Raw genomic sequence first — 20024 nt, forward strand, 5'->3', positions numbered from 1 at the left:
TACAGAAGGCTGATTATGTGAGTGGAAGAACATTGGGTTGAAGTAGAAAAAAAAGTATAGAATGATAAGCAATAGGATACAAACATCTAAACCTGATGGAAAAGTAGTAATGTTTTATGTGCAGATACATCTAAAGCCATTTCATGGAATACTGGGGAAAGTAGGTACCCAGTATCTACAACTCTGAGTATATTATACACAGTTTGGTAAGTTCACATCTTATATGCAGCTGAGATCAGCCATCAGCAAGCTGGCTGTGAGGAGAGCCCGTAATAAGTTATCTGAGTAGTTATTAGACAACTCAAGAGTTGTAGGAGTCATTCATCAGACAATCTCACTTACCACTCTATACCCCTACCATACCCCATGTGACTATCCATGCTCAGATTCAAGGTAATGACAAGAATCTTGGAGAGATGGAGCATGGAGACATTACAGGTGGAGCAGTTTAGATGGAGCTGTGAAAACCCAGGGCGCTGATGAACAGCACTTCTGTAGATCAGTTAATAGGAACTGTATGAGATGACATGAATGCTGCCCCAAAATCCAAGGCTGCCTGTCAGTAACTTGCAAAGTCTATGTAAACAGTAGGTGAAGATGTGTTCCTATGTAGCTCTCCAAAAGCAGTGAGAGTAAAGCACCCATTTCCTCCTTCCTGGGTCCAAAGGACCTTAATTTCAACACTGCTTTCAGCCTTTTAGGCAACATCTTACCCTCAATCAGGTAGTCCTCCCTTGGCCTGAGACAGAAAAACAGGCAGGAAAGAGATTCATTCCTTTTGACTTTTATTTATTTATGACATAAACAGTTCCTTCTTGCTTTCCTCAGAGACTTCTGCTTACAGAGCTTATTTTTAAATTTTCAAAACATCTTCAGTGAGTCATTATCAAAAATAACGTTCTTCTTAAAGACTTGTTACAACGATTCTTATTCTTCTTTGTAGGTAACTCTGTATGTCCCTGCCTAACTTGAGGAAAGGTCAATAGGCATAAAAATGTTCCAGGCGGTGGGGGGTGGGCAAGAGGGGGATGCAAAATAGAGTGTCTCCAAATACGTATCAACAGCCACCTTGCCTCTTCCATTCTTCACAGTGATTCATCAGTCCTCTGTGTCTCCTCCAGGAATGCTGTCGAAACTTCTTTCCCAGATACCTTAGCTGTTAAATGTGCTCATCCAAAAGGTTTTCACCAGGAGAGTTTGCAATTTCAGATATATTTGGATATTAGAATATTTGCATGTACTCATGAGATACTTAGGAGATTAAGATCTGAATCTAAAAACAGAATTCATTTATATTTTGCATAACCTGGAGGTCATTTTTAGACAACATGTTTAGCACTTCAATTGTGACCTGTCAATATGAGATCAGAGGTGGAATTTTCCACCTGTGGAAAATTTCCATTATGTCATCAGTAGGTTTCAAGTTTCAAAGCATTTGAGAATTTGTATTTTCACATTGGAAGTGCTCATAAGTAACTGAAATTTAATTCCAGACTAGACAAGTAAATAAAGGAAAGACTAGAGAATGTTGAGATCAATCCTCCTAAATGATTCCTTATCTAGTTCTTCTTTGAACAGGGTCAATAGCCAACCCTGACATTTTCAAATCTATCCCAATACACAGTGTAGAAAAATCAAATCCATAGCATCTGCTAACCAGTGTAGTTAACATGTTTACATGTGAATGTTTTCAATAAATGAAACCTACTTCCCTGTATCTCCCATATATGAACATCTGCAGCAACCCTCAATGGAAATTCTAATATTAAAAAGCTGAATCAGTCTGAATCTGTCATATCAAACACTATACACTTCAAAAAAATCTAAACAACAGTTTTCTTGGATAAGTTTTCTAACTCTTAGCAACTTAAAGTTTGTTTGAAATATATCAGCCTCAAAACAAAAAACAGTACATAGTGTTTGTGCATATTTTAAATTCTACTTAAGCCCACACACTTCGCCTTCCACAGCTGCATTTTTTGTATATTTCTGATGAAAGATGAATAAGAAATAAAACAAATGCCAATGTTTCAAGTTGTGTACTTCTGGAAAAAATCTAGGAGAATAACCACATTAGGGAAGATTATTCTCAAATATGCATCACTCAATGGCTCTAGCACAAACTGATACTTCTTTCAAAAACAGAATGATTTCAGTGCTTGTATTTGACACATACTGAAGAAAACCTCCCAAGAGACTGAATCATATTTGTTCTCAGAGAAGGCAGACGGTGCCCTGTGACCATAGCATGATGAATTCTGTTCTGACATTTAAGTAGTTCAATCTTCTAACAAGAATAAGGATCCCACATGTGGGTTTGACTTTGTGGGGCAAAGCACTCAGGATAGAAATAATTGCATCTGTCTGTTTTTTTCCGAAGTATGTGTGAATATGTGTTTGATTTCACTGAGGAAAAGTCAACCTTGCTAATCAGGAAAGTATGTTCTTTCTGTTTGTCTAATCAACCCATAGGAGGCACACTGGCCCATGAACTGGATCAATCATACTTAACAGAATCACAGGGATGAATGGGGAACACAAGCGTCTCTAATGCCATTCTGTAATTTTACAGACAAAAACATCAAAGCCCAACATGGTTTTCCAAAAACTCACAAATAGCTCATGCCATGGTTCATGAGTGTTCTTCACACCGTCACTTGAAAGGAAAAAAGTCTGAACTAAGGTTTGGGAAAACAAAGGGTTTGTTTGCACAAGTGGTTGGACACAGAAGGGAGATTGTGTGTGTGTGTGTGTGTGTGTGTGTGTGTGTGTGTGTGTGTGTGTGTGTCTATTGGTTTTTTGAGACAGGGTTTCTCTGTGTAGCTTTGTGCCTTCCCTGGAACTCACTCTGTAGACCAGGCTGGCCTCAAACTCACAGAGATCCGCCTGCCTCTGCCTCCCTAGTGCTAGGATTAAAGACATCCATCACCACCGCCTGGTGGGAGATATATATTATATGCAGGAGAGGAAGGAGAAAAGATGGTGCCTTCATGTTGGGAAAGTATCTAAGTACCAGTTACAGATGTTTTAACTTAGCATCCATTGCTCACTAGATTCTGATGAAGAGGACCAGAGCCTCCTGGGTCCTACTGGGCTTCTTCAGCACAGGGCTTTATGGCTGTGATGGAGATGCTCTGTCCTCTGCATCTTAAGACACCTGCCTCACACTCAGACATTGTCTCCTCCTTGCCATTCACGCTCACACAGATGCTGTACTCTGCTTTCTGGCACTCTGATGCTTCTCTGCAGACACATTTGCTGTTCTGAGCTGGAAAGAACAAGTGGGAGAGACTTAATGTGCATTGTGTAGGTGGGAGACTCAAAGCACATCACCTACAGAGTAATGGCATGGTGATTAGAGAGTTCCTGCCTTGAGTGATACAATAAACTATCTGCTGGAAGAACAGTAAGACCAGGAAATGGGGCTATTTTCTTTCACTTGGAACAAATGGGCTTTGAAACTGGTGCCAGGCTCTCTACTGGCTGGACACATATGAGGCAGGTTTATCCAAGTCAAGAGCTCTCCTTCTCTTTCTTCATGCAGGCTGCCATCCTTGTGAGCCAGAAATCAAGGATAATTCTTTGTTTCCCAGACCAAATCAGAAGGTTTTAGTAGAGAGTGGAGAATCAAAGCTCAGAAACACAGAAGGACAAGTATAGAAAGTTCTTTGAAAGAGAAAGCATTCAGAAGAGGCCACTTGTCCTATAAAAACTAGTCAGAAACAAGGAGAAAACATGAGAAGTAGCTTGGTGGGAAATCCATCACCCAGGTCCTCCAGAGGGAGAGAAAGGGGGTCAACTAGAGAACAGAAAATGAAAAGCAGAAATGAGCCGGATGGGGCAGCAGTCACATATATCATCCTACTGCAACGGTTGAAGGACTGAGGGCAAGGTTCCAATGAGGTACACAGGACAGAGAATCAAGGAGCTTGCAGATGTAAACACCACATAGTTCAGTTTCCACATCTACAAGTACAGAAACCCCGGGCAGAAGCTTGGTTCCTGCAACCCAGCCCTTCCCCCTTTATGATATTCCCCATAGCATGAGTGGTATTGAAGATCATTGCAATATCCTAGCAATATCCTAGCTGATAATGAACCACAGTCTGAGAAAGTAGCTCCTTTGTCTAATCTCTTCAGGGCCTTCTAATTATTTTGAGAACGGCACTAATCAGTTTGGCACTCATATTTTTGTTAATGCCTCTCTAACACTTTTAAATTCCCTTATAACAAAGAGAGGGTGTTTTTAGTCTCAGATAAATACTTGGCTCAAATCTTCACCTTTACTTTGTTCCATTATGTGTGTGTGTGTGTGTGTGTGTGTGTGTGTGTTCACACACAATGACATGTGGAAGTCAGAGAAAAACTCGTAGGAGGTCATTTCTCTCCTTTCAGCATGTGGATTCCAGGGATAGAACTCGGGATGTCAGGCTTGGCCACAAGCACCTCTTTTCACCGAGCCATCTAATCAGCCCAGTGATACTTCTTTGTAAAGGCGTAATATAATGATTAGATTTTTAGAAGGTATTTTTATGTAAGTCCTCTTTTTCCTTTAATTTTTTTTAATTTTTATTTCATGTGTGTGGGTGTTTTGCTTGTGAGCATGCCCATATACCATGAAGTGAGAATTAGTGGGTCCTAGAAGAACACTTAGATGACCAGGAATGGATTCTTGTCCTCTTACCTACCTCATCCAAACCCCTCTCCAGGGAGGGAACTTAAGAAGCAGTCTACTGTCAAACTAATCTAATCTATTTGGCTGATAAACTAGAAACTACATTGTTTAAACTCTTGGTACTGTTGGCTTGGCATTCTCACAGTTAAAATATGGAAGGTTCCTTACCATCACATTTGCTCCAGGGTGGACACGCACCACAAGCCTTCTCAGCTGAGGCTGGCAGGGTACAGCTGTCCTTGCCAACCAGAGTATAATTTCGTCCCTGGCAGAGGAGAACATGCATCTTGCAGATGGTCAGAGAGAGGATCCTTTTGCTTCTCTCATCTCGAGCACATACATCCAAGGAGGACCTGGAGAGAGCATTTCAATGACATTATTTGCAAGATGTGTTTTCTTCAGAGCTGAGGAAGATAATAAGACCCTTGCTCATGACTCGACAATGTCACCAACCCAACAACAACCACCAAAACTGTGTTTGTTCTTTATGTGCTCACAGTTTTTATATGCCCAGATGCCTGGTGCTGGCTGGCCTATCTTCATCTAGGACAGACCAGATGCAGCAAATTGGATGAGAAGGTGAGGTCTGCCAGCAACTGAAGATGGACTGATACCAAAGGAAACAGAAAATCAGCAAAGACTGAACACCCACAAGAGATCATGGGAAACCACAGACCCCTCCCCCTCCCCATAGCTAGGCAGTCCTCTGAGTCTATAATTCAGCATTGTTCACTAAAACCCTTAAGTAAACAAAAGAAGATGAAACTATTTCTCAATGCTGTTTTAAGGTTTATTTTTATTATTTTAATTATGTATATGTCTGCATGAATGTGGCTGTGCAGAAACCAGAGGAGAAAGAGCTTCAGGAGCTGGAATTACAGACAGTTTTAAGCTGCCTGATATGGGATCTGGGAACCAGATTCAGGTCCTCTGGAAGAGCAGCAAGTGCTCTTAACCACTGAGCCATCCCTCCAACTCCTTCAATGCGATTTTTTTGAAGTATCTGTGTAGCCAGTGAGATAGATCATTGAATAAAGGCACTTGCCACCAAATCTAAGCATGTGAGTTTGCTCTCCAGAACCAACATATAGTAAAAAGAGAGACAAATCCAGCAAGTTGTCCTCTGACTTCCTCTCTTGAGCTGTGGCATGATATCCCCCACCCCAGCCAATAAAAGTGACTGTGCTTACAAAAGATTTAGAAATATTTCATTAAACATCTTGCTGGGGATTTTTTCCTACCCTCTGTTGCTAAAATGATATGTGATGGTTTGAAAGAAATTGACTCCCAAAGGGAATTGTACTATTGGAGGGGGTGTGGCCTTGTTGGAGTAGGTATGGCTTTATGGGAGGAAGTATGTCACCACGGAGGTGGGCTTTGAAGTCTCATATATGCTCAAGTCACACCCAGTGAGACAGACCATTTCCTGCAAGTCAAGATTTAGGACTCTCAGCTCCTTCTCCAACACCATGTCTGCCTGCATGCCACCATGTCTCACGATGATGATAATGAACTAAACCTCTGAAAATGTAAGCCAGCCCAATTAAATGTTTTTCCTTTATAAGAGTTCCTGGGGTCATGGTGTCTCTTCACAGTAACAGAAACCCTAACTAAGACATGATATAACATAGCTATTTAGAAACATCATTTTAAAAACAAATCTTTCCTAAACTGGGCATTGTGGCACACATAAATCTTAGAATTTGAGAGTTGGAAGCAGGAGAATGAGATGCTCAAGGCCAGTCTCAGCCACACAGTGAGTTCAAGGCTAGCCTAGACACACAAGACCTGTCTCAAACTCTCCCTCAACCCCCATACTCCCACCACAAAAAAAATTCCATTTCTGAATACTCATGGATATGAAAAGTATTGTTGTAGGTAAGTCTTACACAACAAAGCATGTTTTTATATACTGATCAGAAAGATTTTACATTCACCTATTTTATTTAGCTTTTTTTTTTCTCTTTGACCTAAAGCTAAATTCATCTGAAGTGGCTTATATAGGAAAAAAAAAAAAAAAAAACTTCTTTATTTTGCATAAATCTTTTTCTCTGTTTATTTAAAATTTGAATATAACTACTTAGAGTAGTTTAAAAAGCAGAAGCTTTATAATGTGATGTTAATATTGGCATCCAATACTGTGAAATTATACTAAGAGTCATGCCATGACTACAAATAACAGAATGAGGATGAACTGGGGGAGGAGTTAGAAAGAGAAAAATATTGATTCAAATAAATAATGGCTATAAGACAGTAATAACAGAGTTAGGACAGTAGAATAAGAACATACCTGGACTGGTCACAATTTTAATTTGTATTCTTCACTAATTCTCTGCATACTAAGAGTCATGATACGTTATCATTACCTTCTACTATTAAGAAGTGGATATGAGTTTTGATGAGCATGGCAAGTACAAAGTATTCAGTAAACTGCCTTGTTGATTCCTAAAGATAAACTAACTGAAGTCCTTAATCTTAAAAATGAAAATAGTCTAGAGACTGAATGTCTCCTATGTTCCTGCTCATCTGGTATGGAAAGACCATATCGGAGCATCCTTATCCTCTAGCTGTGAGTGGGTTCTGTCATTGGAGAGCACTAGTCTGGTGGTTTTAAGCATAGAAGAAAGAGTAGGCAAATGTTATAACTCTGGACTATACCTGTGGTGCCTCTCAAGTCCCTAAATGGAGTCTGTTCCTCCTTAGGAGCTGCCCGTCATAGCCCTCTCTGTCTTCATGTTTCTAAATGTCTTTTTCCCTCTTTCAGGCCTGGGTGTGGATATACACACACACAGTAGTATAGTTTGCTTTAGTCTGCCTGCATTTTTGTAGGCTTGCTGATAAACTTCTCCTATTCCTCACCTAATGGCACAACCTGCATCTTGCTAAGATCCTGACACAGGCATCCAGGAGCCACTTCTCAAATCCTCTTACAAGCAGTGGCCAGAAATTGGTAGCATTCTTAGAATGCAGATCTAGAAAGGCAGCTTCAAGCATCAGAACAGCGGCTGCTCTATTATTTAATGGTATTGCTTTTTTAAAGTTTATGTCCCACGGGAATTTCAGCCTAATCCTAGAAAGCCCTAAATCCTCGGGAGACAGTTCTGTCATGTTGCTTCACGTCATATATAGAAGAAGCAGTGCTCGGGCAGTCCTTCAGTGTCTTGCCCCTCCAGATTAGAATCCTGCTGAACACCATGGCTGTCAGCCTATGACCTGTAGCAGGCAGCAATGGAACAGATTACAATGCAAAGACCCTTAGCTATTCATAAGCTATATCTTCATTCAATAACCTGTACAAAGCTACTCCATTTATCCCTGGATAAAATCAAATGGAAGAGGGAGTGGTAAAGACAGAGCTTACCCACACTCATAGGGCATTTTACAGACGCATTTAGAGTTCTGCAGTTTCTCCCAGGGCTGACATGCAGGAGCTGCAGGTGGCAGAGTGGCAGTGTCTAGAAGAAACATTTAAGAGAGATGTGATCCTTAGCAGAATAAGCCTTGCTTTACAATAGAACTTGTTGAACCGGGATCTGTAGGAATCTCAACTGTAAAGACTTTTCTATAGTTAAAAGAAAGGATGTGGATTTGGGTGGATGGAACATTAGGGAAGCTCAGGGAGGAACTGGGGGAAGGGGAACCATAAAAATAATATTGTATAAAAATGTGTTTCCAGCCTCTGGGGATTTAGCTCAGTGGTAGAGCGCTTGCCTAGCAAGCACAAGGCCCTGGGTTCAGTCCTCAGCTCCGACCAAAAAAAAAAAAAGTGTTTCCAATTTCAAAAATTAAAAAAAAAATCAGAACAGTATTCTATCATCCCTAACCAAGAAGCTATCTCTAAGTGACATCTGCTTGCAAAGGAAAAACTGTTCTTCTCTAGTAGCATCTTACTGTATATTAACCACACTCAAGGGTGGGATCCATGCCCAGCATTGGAAGACAAACACACAGTGAACTCAACGGTATTTTGGTAGACTTTTTGTCTCATATTGTTTGTTAGAGCATTTTTTGCATTACTGGTGTTTTACTTGTATATTAAGGTCTTCAGTTTTGTGGTTTTGTGGCATGTGGGGTGTGTGTGTGTGTGTGTGTGTGTGTGTGTGTGTGTGTCTTTTTTTTTAATTCTGATTTCTTTGGGTTTGTTGTTGCTTACCTTTTGTTTTCTAAAGAAAGGGAAAATGAGCATGAAGTTGTGGGTAAGAATCTGGGGAGGATTTAGAAGGAATTGGGGGAGAAGAAACCATGATCAGAATGTTATATAAAAAAATTATGTTTCTGTTAAAATATTATGGGAACTGAACAAGTTATATTTACATATTTAGGAGAGAGAAAGAGAGAGAAAAATTAAAAATTAAAATGCCATGACTTAGAGAGAAAGCAAGGGGGTGCACAGGAAAGATTAAGATTCCTGTTACATCCAGGTGGTCTCCCCTCAACAGTGTGCTTGTGTCTGGAGGTACTTACATTAAAAATCCACTATTTCTTGTCTACAAACTCATTATTTTAAATAAACCATTATTTGAATGTTGATAGGAAAGCACCTTGGTGTGGCTTACAGTACCGTAAGTTGAATGCCCTTGCATTGGCTCTGGCAGATGGGAATGTGAAATCTAAAACACTCATTTTTTTTTCCACTTTCTGTTAGCTTCATTTTAATGAAAATCATTTGCATCAAACTTTGGGGCATAAAATTAGATAGTCATATAGTATATTATAAAGATGGTTTATTAGGAGAGCATGTTTTCTTCATTTTAACTACATTTATTTATTTAGTGTGTGCATGTATGTAGTGCCCACAGAGAGCTCAGAAGACAATTTCCATTGTGTTAGTCCTGGGAGATTAAACTTAGGTCATTAAGTTTGGTAAGAAAGTGCCTTTATACACTGAGCCATCTTGCTGGCCTAAGGGCATAATTTTATAAGTAAAAGTATCATAGAATACATACATCCCGTACTGAAGAAAATAGAAGAAAGCTAGACAAGACAACACAATCCCTTGAGAAATTCACAAAATTGGAAAAATGGTAACAATATGAAGCATGTCTTCCGTAGCTAGAAATCTCAATAACAATCACGTTCTCTAAACACTTTAACTTGATGCAGTGGCACTCCAAATGCAAAACAGAAGCTTGAATCAGATCCTGGAAATTAAAATGACGCAAGGAGAAACATGGTATCTGAACAATAGTGTCCTATTCATATTACTCTCTCGATTTGTTTTGCTTTGCTGTCTTCTTTGCTTTTGAGAAAAGGTCTTCATAATATAGCTCAGGATAGCCCCCAAGTTGAGATCCCCCTGTCTGGGCTGTCAAAGACCAGGATGGCCATGCAGTGGTCAGAATAAGAATGTCCCTATACACACCATGGGCCCAGACATTTGCACGCTTTGTCCCCAGCCAAACTGTTCGGAAGGATTAGGAAAGGTGCCCTTGTTGGAGGAGGCGTGTCATTGGGGGTAGGCTTTGAGGTTTCAAAAGCCCATACAAGACCTGTCTGTCTATCTCTCTCTCTCTCTCTCTCTCTCTCTCTCTCTCTCTCTCTCTCTCTCTCTTTCTGCTCTCCACCATGCCTGCCTGCCTGCTGCTACATTCTCCATGATGATAATGATAATGGACTAAATCTGTAATTCTTTCTTTGTCAAGAGTCGCTTGGGTCGATGTCTCTTCAGGGCAATATAACCAAGACAAGAGATATGGGCCTCCCCAACCAGCTGTTTCTTTCTTTTCATCAACCAAGTTATGTCAATTTATGGAAGATGTGAAGATAGGAGAGGGTGTATAGAATCTATATTTTGCAACTGTTCTGAGATCTAAAATGATTTCAAAGTAAAATGGTTTTCTATTTTTTTGTGAGCATATACTTTGGTTTGAGTTAAAAATGTCTCCCATAAGCTCATGTATTTGAGCACTGGGTGGCATTGCCTGGAGAGGTCATAGGTACAAAGATACAGTCTTGCTGGAGGAGATACATCACTAGAGCTGGGCTTTGAGAATTCAGCCTGGCTCCACCTCCAGTTCTCACACTCTGTTTCCTGGGTGCAGCTGTGATGCAATCAGCCAGCTTCCAGCTTCTATCACTGGGTCCCATCGCTCCGCCACTGTTATGGACTCTCCTTCTGGAACCAAATAAACTCTTTCTTCTGTAAATTGCTTTGGGTCATAGTATTTTATCAAAGCGACAGAAAAGTAACTAGACTAGCTTATAAACTAATAGATTTCAATGTGATGTCTTCATTGATGCACATCATTGTGCTTTGCTTATATTAAGCTCCCTAGTGCTCTCTTATTGCCTTCCGTTCTTTCCTCTAAATAGCCATCTACTTTAATAACAAATACATTTAGTACTGTTGCTTTTATTTTTATTGTTGTTTGTACACAGGCACATATGTGTACTGTGTGTGTGAGTGTGTGTGTGTGTGTGTGTGTGTGTGTGTGTGTGTGTAGATCAGAGGAGAACTTTGAGAAGTAGGTGCACTTCTTCCACCCGTTTATGAGGCAAGGGTTCTTGTTTCACCACACACCCCGGATAGCTGACCTATGACTTTCCATCTCACCATAGAAGGGCTGGGATTACAGATGCTCACTACTGTATCTGGCTTTTCACTTGGCTCCAAGAGTCAAACTCAAGTCATCATGCTTGTATAGCATGGGCTTCTACCTACTGAGCCACATGAACAAACCTCATATACATATTTTTAAGCATGTATTGTACATATGAGAGAAAAACGTGTGTTTGTCTCATTCTGCTTATCATGATGCCCTCTACCTCCATCAGTTTCTTTAAAATGATGCAGTTTTGTTCCCCTTTGAGGCTGACAAAACTCCACTGTGTTTATATAGCACATTTTCTTCTTGTTCTAATTTTTAAATTTTTATTTAATATTTTTTTTTGAGCTGAGGATCAAACCCAGGGCCTTGTGCTTGCTAGGCAAGCACTCTACCATTGAGTTAAATCCCCAACCCCTAATATTTTTAAAGTATCAAACTTACACTTCATTCTCTCCCTGTGAATTTTACTATCCTCCCCCCCACACACCTATTTCCTCCCAACTTCTTTTTCTTTTTTTTTTTTTATTCTTTTCTTTTTTTGGTTTTTTGAGACAGGATTTCTCTGTATAGCTTTGCACCTTTCCTGGATCTCGCTCTGTAGATCTCACTCTGTAGATCACAAAGATCCGCCTGCCTCTGCCTCCTGAGTGCTGGGATTACAAGCGTGGGCCACCACCACCCGGCTTCCTCCCAACTTCTTATGCTCTTCTTTCTTTTCTTAACCTAGTGAGTTGATGCAGTGATGCTGACCAGCTACTGGGGCCTAGGTAGCCTCTCACAGGCTGCATTTCTGAAAAAAACTGACCCCACACATGCCAGCCATCCATTACCAAGCTCCTTATCTAGTGGTAGAACTTCATGACTTCCTTTGCCAGGCATACTAGTTTCTTTCTAGTTTAATCTTATGCGGGTCTTGTGTACAATAAATCAAATTTTGTTCATCCATTCATCTGTTGGTACAAACCTAAGCTAATTCCATCTCTGCTGTTATAAATGCTGTAACAGCCAGGCGGTGGTGACGCACGCCTGTAATCCCAGCAATTGGGAGGCAGAGGCAGGTGGATCTCTGTGAGTCCGAGGCCAGCCTGGTCTACAGAGCTAGTCCAGAACAGGCTCCAAAGCTACAGAGAAACCCTGTCTTGAAAAAAAAAAAGCTGTAATAAATATGGATGTACAGGCATTTATGTCCTGTGATGACTTATATCCCATTGGGTAAGCAATGTCATCGGGATATATGTAGTTCTAGTTGTGATTGTTTGAGGCATCTCTGAATTGGTTTCCATAGTGATTGGATTAATCTACATTCCCATCAGTAGTGTGTAAGGGCTCCTTGCACTACCAGAATTTGTTATTATTTGGTAAAATATTTTTAATTTTATTTGCTAGATCAAAACACATTTATACGCAATGGGCATAGATGACAGCTGTTCACCAGTAAGAATGTGCTTAATATTAGTTACCTGTGTATAAAAATGATTAAAATAATAAATCTTATTATATGTATAGCTTAGCAAAAATATTTACTCATTTAAAGATCTAGTACTTCATTCACTTATCTATTACTCAACTGACATTTGTGTTTGTGTTTGAATGTGTGTGAAATATACATGTGTTTGTGTGCTTAGCATAACTTCTAAAGGATTGAATATTCAAGGGCCTACTACCTTATTCACTTATTATTTAATATTGTGTGTGTGTGGTGGTGGTGGTGGTGTGTGCCTATATGTGGGGTGTGGCCTCTTGGGACCCTTAAGAACTGAGATGCGTACCAGGCAGTGGTGACGCACGCCTTTAATTCCAGCACTCAGGAGGCAGAGCCAGGCGGATCTGGTCTACAGAGTGAGATCCAGGAAAGGCACAAAGCTACACAGAGAAACCCTATCTCGAAAAACCAAAAAGAAAGAAAGAAAGAAAGAAAGAAAGAAAGAAAGAAAGAAAGAAAGAAAGAAAGAAAGAAAGAAAAGAAAAGAGAGAGAGAGAGAGAGAGAGAGAGAGAGAAGGAAAGAAAGAACTGAGATGCATGTGGTGGTCTCTCTCCTCTCATGGATTTTGGATGCTGAGATGGAACAGGCAAAAGAACAGTGTGGATCATAGTTTGGCTTTCCAGGACCCTATGATAAATCTCCCATGCTGTAGTGAGTTTTAGCCTTAATAAATTTCTTGCCCTTTAAGCAGACTCTGTGGATTTATTGCTCTCTGTATGTATGTGTGTGTGTGTGTGTGTGTGTGTGTGTGTGTGTGTGTGTGTTAGAGATGTGTATGTGTGATGGTGGTGTGTGTGTGTGTGGTGGTGGTGGTGGTGGTGTGTGCATGTGTGCACGTGTATGTATATTTGGAAGCTAGAGATCAATGTCAGGGTGTCTCCCTCTATCACTTTCCACCTTATTTTTGAGACAAGGTGTCACCTGGAGTTTGTCATTTTGGCTAGACTGGCCAACCAGCCAGCTATCAGCATCCACCTGTCCCCATGCCCTCAGTGCTGGGATTAAAGACACATTCCACAATGCCCAGCTTTCATCTGAAAGGTGGAGATCTGAACTAGGGTCTTCAAGCATATGCAGCAAATACTGCACCCATTGAGCCATGTCCCCATCCCCATGCACAACATTTTAAAGCACTAACTTTGAAAGCTGATAAACACAGGAATTTTTGTTTGCTATAGGTCTGTCTTAAGTGCAGTTATTATTGTTATCTACATATTCAGAAAAATACACAAGTCCATAGAACATCCTTAATTAGAACAAACCATAATACCATTGTCTACTGAGTGAGAGAAAAAAACATACTAAATTATACTATAAAGTGACAGAAGCAAGCATTTCAGAAAAACAACTACCTAATTTCTTTGGAAACCAAAGTAAATCCTCATTAAGTATATATTGTTCTCTTTCATTTTAGGAGCACAGGTACAGGTGCGTTACTTTACACAGCTCTGTGCTGCAGGGAACATAGAAGACAGCAGTTGTTTTCTGTTGTGTTCAGAAGAGAGTTCACATTAGGGCTAATGTGGAAGGCACTCCATTAGTCTGCTCTGCTCCTCTCGACTGACCATGCATCGCCACGGTCCATATCTAATTCAGTGGATCAGGGCTCCAAGAAGCCTCAGCTGTAAACATCTCATTCACTTAACTGGATTCATTATAGAATCTAATGCTCCATCCTCATAAGAACAGACAGATTTTAGCACAGAATTAAAGTTTTTACACTAAAGAAATATTATGTAGACTAGCATGTACATGAGCTTTCCTTCTTTCCTGGTTATGATTATCAAAAGCATCTTTCCGTGCTGGAGAGATGATGCAGCAGTTAACAGTACTTGCTCTTCTTGCTCAGTTCCTGTGCCCACATAACCTCTCGCAACTGTCTTTAACTCCAATTCCAGGGCATCCAGTGCTCTCTTGTGGCCTCTGCAAGCCTTGAGTATACACACAGTGCACTTACACATGCAGGCAAAATATGCATGCAAACAATATAAAAACAAATTCATCTTTTTTAATTATTAAATAAAAACATATTTACATTTATTAATATATAATCAAACAATATATATGTTTTTGAAAACATATTTGGCCCATTTAAAAACCTCTGAAAATACATAATTTTGTCTTTCTAAATTGTTTTTCCTGTCTTAGGTGTTTGGTTTATTTGTTTGTTTGTTTGTTTATTTGTTGAGACAGGGTCTCTTTATACAACTCTGGCTATCCTGGAACTCACTATGGAGACAAGGCTGGCCTCAAAATCACAAAGATCTGTCTGCCTCTGCCTCTGAGTGTTGAGATTAAAGATGTGCACCACAACACCCAGTTTATCTTAGGTTCTTAAAATAATATTCACATGTGACTAATGTTTAGAATACTAGATTGCTGGATTTCCACTACCAAGAAATCACCCACAACTCCCATACTCCCTACCCCAGCTAAAATCCAAGGGCCTGAGACTGAGCTCAAAGTCCCCCAAAGCACCTATTTGGGGACTGCCAAAGAAAGATAGCTGACTCTAATCCCAGGAGCCAGTGGTTGCAGAGACAACAGGTCTGCAATCACAAGGCTTATCTAAGAAAAACAGCTAACTTCCCCAGTTCTGCCCCTAACAAGCCTTTCATGCCTCTTCCCTATCCTTAGTTACAAAAACATCAGCCTAACGCCTGTATTCTGCATCTCTTGAACTCTGGTCATTGAGTGATTGGGTCCTGTGCCTTGATCATGGGGTGGCCAGAATTAGAGACATCACCTCTCTGGGATTAAATAAAACAGGCTCTATCTACTGAGCTCATCTAAATTCTCATCTTTTATTTCTTCCTGAAAATGTAGATCTTACTTAGCCTTACAATGAGTAGCTTCCAGACCTACAAGACTTCTCTTTGACTAATGTCCACTTTGCAGTGTTAAATATAAATGTTTTATAAATTTTCAACTTTAATATCAATAAACTTTGAGAGTCCAGAAATAAAGGGTTCAAAATTGAAAATAAATTTCCATCCTAACTCTGATCTTAGGAAAGCAGAAAAAAACCAAACATCAGCTTTCCAGAAGCCTTCATTTTCTTGGTACACTAACAGATATAAAACTATTCTTCCCTATGGAGGACTGAAATTCATTGTGGCAACCTCTCCTGCCCCTGCACTCCGCCAGTCTCTTCTAACCGTCTACACATTGACCTCATTCTCCTAAGGAGCCAGATGGCGAGAATGATGCACTGTGACACAATGCCATGAAGGTCACCATAAGGACTCTCACCTGTCTGGGCATAGGTGGCATTGAAGACACACAGAGGCCACTCACCTTTTTGTATACACTGGGTGTTCTTCACCTCAGGACTCCATTTAAGGCTGGAGCCACAGAGGAACGCTGAAGGACCTTCTAAGGACATGCCACCTGCACAGGAGAGGGTCACCTTCTCACCAACCATGTAAAGGGGTTTCTGGGGGTGAATCTGCATGCCGTTCATCAGTGCAGGTAGAGCACAGGCAATCTCTGAAGATAAAGCAGAACAGAATGCAAGGGTCACCGCTTTCCTTAACAACCTTTTTAAAAGACAGCCCTTGGGTGTGCTAATATACATGCTCTTCTGCCTTTTCATAGCAGAGGACAAGCAGGGAAAACAGAGTCTACTCAGAGGGTGCTCCAAAAGGCACACTCCATGGTGTCTGACAGGTAATTGACCAATGAAGGTGTGAAGACAAAACAGCTGTCATCTCCTTCCCCTGCCCTCAAAGCAATGTGACAACCTAGAATGAGCAAGTCTACAAATAGAGTCCCAAAGCCCAGGCTGCTGCTAAAAGCAGACTTCACAGCTGCCACTTATCTCTGTAGTGAGGTGATGTCCCACCAGAATTTTCCCAAGATCTTTACTCATTTGCATATCATTAGCTCTAATTAGATATGTCTCTATCTAAAAATTCAAAGCAGCACCTTTCACCTTGCAGTCATAAAAGTGTGCAATGTTCTGTGTTTTTCCCATCTCAAACTTTCCCTTACTGGCATTCATTAGTCCAAATTGATTTAAAAATAAAACAGTAGAAAAAAATGAAAAAAAAAAAAATATATATATATATATATTTAGGAAGAGCAAGTCATACATCATGACTGAAAACAAAAATCTTTGCAAAGTCACTCATGGATTTTGGACGATAGTATACAACATTGCTGTTTCAGCACTGTCTTTATCAGAAGACTCAGTCATTCATTTATTCAAACACAGTATTCATCATTTATTGAGTGCCTGTATTTTCCCAAATATGTTGCATACTGGTGGAACAAGGCTAAGCATTAGTCACATGGTGTGCCTTCCAAATCTGGCACTGAGTTTGTTTCTGGCATGATACATCTGCCAGATCTATTACAAGAATGTCCTTCAGCTCTCTTCCACCAAGACAAATAGGAAACTTGTACAAGAGTAAAACAAAAATGTTTCTGAGAATCAGAGAGTTGTCAAAAGAGTGGAGATTTGAAGGTCCAAGTTTCAGACAGAAGAGAAATCTAAGGTAGTAGTTACAGATTTGGTAATGCTTTTCTCCACATAGTATTTATAAATTTGAAAAACTAAAACAAAATAAAAATAAGAATGTGGTAAAGAACAAACTGAAGAGAGAATTGCAGTTCAGGATTAAACCGTTTATGGAGACTGCAGGAGAGTCACAGAGTAGAGGATCCAGGGCTTCAGTACTGTCAAAAGGAGTGGGGGAGGGGGTACCCAGGTAGAAAGTCCTACATTTTATCAAGATCACTAAGTAGATAGACACCATTGGAATAAAGGTTAGCCAGTCACAAATCAGCTTCATTGTTGACCAGATAGAAAACTTGTCTTCTCCAAAGATGTCATCCAAGCCTCAAATTGTTCTTAAAGTTTTTCATGTGTAAAGTGGCATTTGGTCAGAACTAATCTAACATTCAAAACCATATGAATGTCCAAAAAGTGTCCACTAAAAATACAACAGACACAAGAGATGCAAAGAATGAAATTAATAATTACATGCCTTGAAAAAGCTGCAATTACTTTGTTGGGAAATCTAAATGATGTCAAGTATAATGTCTCATGCCTGTGAACTCAACACTTGTGGGGCTGAGGCAAGAGGATTTCCATTACTGTGGTCAGGTGAATTCCACATTAGCATAGGCAATTGAGTAAAATTTTGCCTCAAAAAAAAAATAATAATAAGCAAACAAAAACAAAAACAAACAAAAACCTAAATGACTAGTTGGAAATTTTCTACAAAACACTGGAGAATATCAGGGTGGGGGCAGCACATGTCTTTAATCCCAGCACTCAGGAAGCAGAGGCAGGCAGATCTCTGAGTTCAAAGCCAGCTTGGTCAACAAAGCAAGTTCCAGGACAGACAGGACTATACAGAGAAACCCTGTCTTGAAAAACAAAACAAAAAATTGGAAAATATAAATAGCAGAAAAATATATTAACAGTTCAATTGAATTCTTAAAGTACTATACCACAATTACACAGAAAATTCATGAGTAAAAATAAATCCATAAAAATACTTAACACGAAAAGCAAAGCAAAGAATATAAAGTGTTATAGATACAGTGACATGATCACCAGCATCTGTCTCTCTCTGCTTCCTGGCTGTGGATGCTATGGGAGCAACCACCCAATCTCCCTCCGCCAAGGCTTCCTCATTATGATGGACTATACCTTCCCTGTGAATGGTGAACCATCATAACTCTTTATTTCCTTAAGTTGTTTTGATTTTGTATTTTTGTCAGAGTGGTGAGAAAAATAACTAATGCAGGCTCCTGTCAGCTTTTCAGTAAAAGGAGGTGAGTTGCTGATGATGTGAAGCTGATGACAATTTGCTCTATAGTGCTGAGGTTAACATGAGTGGTCACTTTCTTCTTTATCATTCTGTCACTTAGGATATATACTACAACCAAAACCACTCACGCTGACAATGCATTTCTCCAACAAGCCACTGTAAATCTTCGCCACATCTGGCCACAGGATCTCCAATAAGGGAATACCCTTCCTTGCAAGAATATACTATGTTTTTCCCAACAGGAAACATGGTACCTTCATCCTAAACAAAGATTTAAAAAAAAAAAGTTGAGAAAGGTTGAGTTTGCCTGTTTCCCATTAAAAAATTGTTTCTTTAGGTTTATTTGGCCTGCAAATCATAATTAACTTCAATTATCCATCAACCTACATTCAAACAATTGATTTAGAAAATCAATATAAAGCATTTTCTCCTGTAAGCATCTATTTAACAACACTAGTACCACCATTGATTGAAATAAAGCCATAAATGCCAACGTATCATAGATGTATAGATTGCTCCCAAAATACCAAGTCCGGCACTAAGCATTCCACTAAAATCGCTTTAGTGAACACCATTATGATAATTTCCTTCCCTTACACTTGCAGGAAAAGTCAGTTTGTCACCACATTTTGGAAGTAGTTTTTTTTTTCTTAGTTCTTCCTGTAAAGGGTGTATATTCTATTCATTGACAACACTACCTAATAAATATTAGCATAACAGAAATTATTCTCAATATCTTCATGAAAGTGTTTCAGATTGATGACATTTTGTCAGCTCACGGTTGGTTTGGCTTTTTGAGGTAGTCTCACTGTGCCTCTCAGGCTAACCTGGAATTCACTAAGGAGCCCTAGTTGGCCTCAAACGCAGAACCTCACCTCTCCAACTCCCAAGTGCTGGGATTACGGGCATGTGCCACCACACCTAGCTCATTGATGACTTCTAAAGAACCACAATGTTGATCTTTTCCCATTCTTCACTGTAGTTATGGAAACGCTGCTTTGAATGGATTACACATTTTATTAGCCTATAATGTTGAGTGGTAAGTTGTCATAATAAAGCAAGAAATTTCAAATCCCTGCCTTGGAGGGGATAATTACCCTCATTTGGGGTTCTTGCTTCCTTTCCTTACTTTCTGATTCTCTGCCCCCAGGGAAATGCTGAAGAAATACAGGCCTGGAGAGTAGTTTGGAGATGGCATCTCACCCAGCTCTACGCTGGGAAATAGAACCAATTTTCTGATGCCTCGTTATGATTGCCAGACATACTACTCCAGGCTTAGTCTGCCTCCTTCATAGACGCTAAACAATGGAGAAAGTACATGTCAGTTACTGACTATAGGCTCTTGGCCTCCTTCTACTTTGCAAGAGGGACTTCATGATGAGGAAGATTGTCTCAACACCATCCAAACATTGCTATACAAAAACCACTTAGAGAAATTAAAAAAGAAGACTCCCAGGCTCCACCCCCCAACCTACTGAACAGAAATCAGGTAGAGGATGGGAATCAAGCAGCAGTGTCTATTTTGAAGTTCCCT

At 39.9% G+C, this 20024-nt stretch overlaps 1 protein-coding gene across 1 annotated transcript in view; it reads right to left on the bottom strand.

Annotated features, from left to right (window-relative positions):
- Positions 1–2969: 2969 nt before the first annotated feature.
- The window catches only part of C7 (complement C7), a 61887-nt gene continuing 44832 nt past the window's right edge, over positions 2970–20024 (bottom strand). The window contains 5 exon segments of the mRNA XM_036207419.1: positions 2970–3268; positions 4844–5028; positions 8037–8130; positions 16005–16196; positions 18619–18751. Coding sequence (XP_036063312.1) covers positions 3087–3268; positions 4844–5028; positions 8037–8130; positions 16005–16196; positions 18619–18751 — 786 coding nt within the window. The 3' untranslated portion in view covers positions 2970–3086.

Source organism: Onychomys torridus, chromosome 15, assembly GCF_903995425.1.
Source record: "Onychomys torridus chromosome 15, mOncTor1.1, whole genome shotgun sequence".
Classification (NCBI taxonomy): Eukaryota; Metazoa; Chordata; class Mammalia; order Rodentia; family Cricetidae; genus Onychomys; species Onychomys torridus.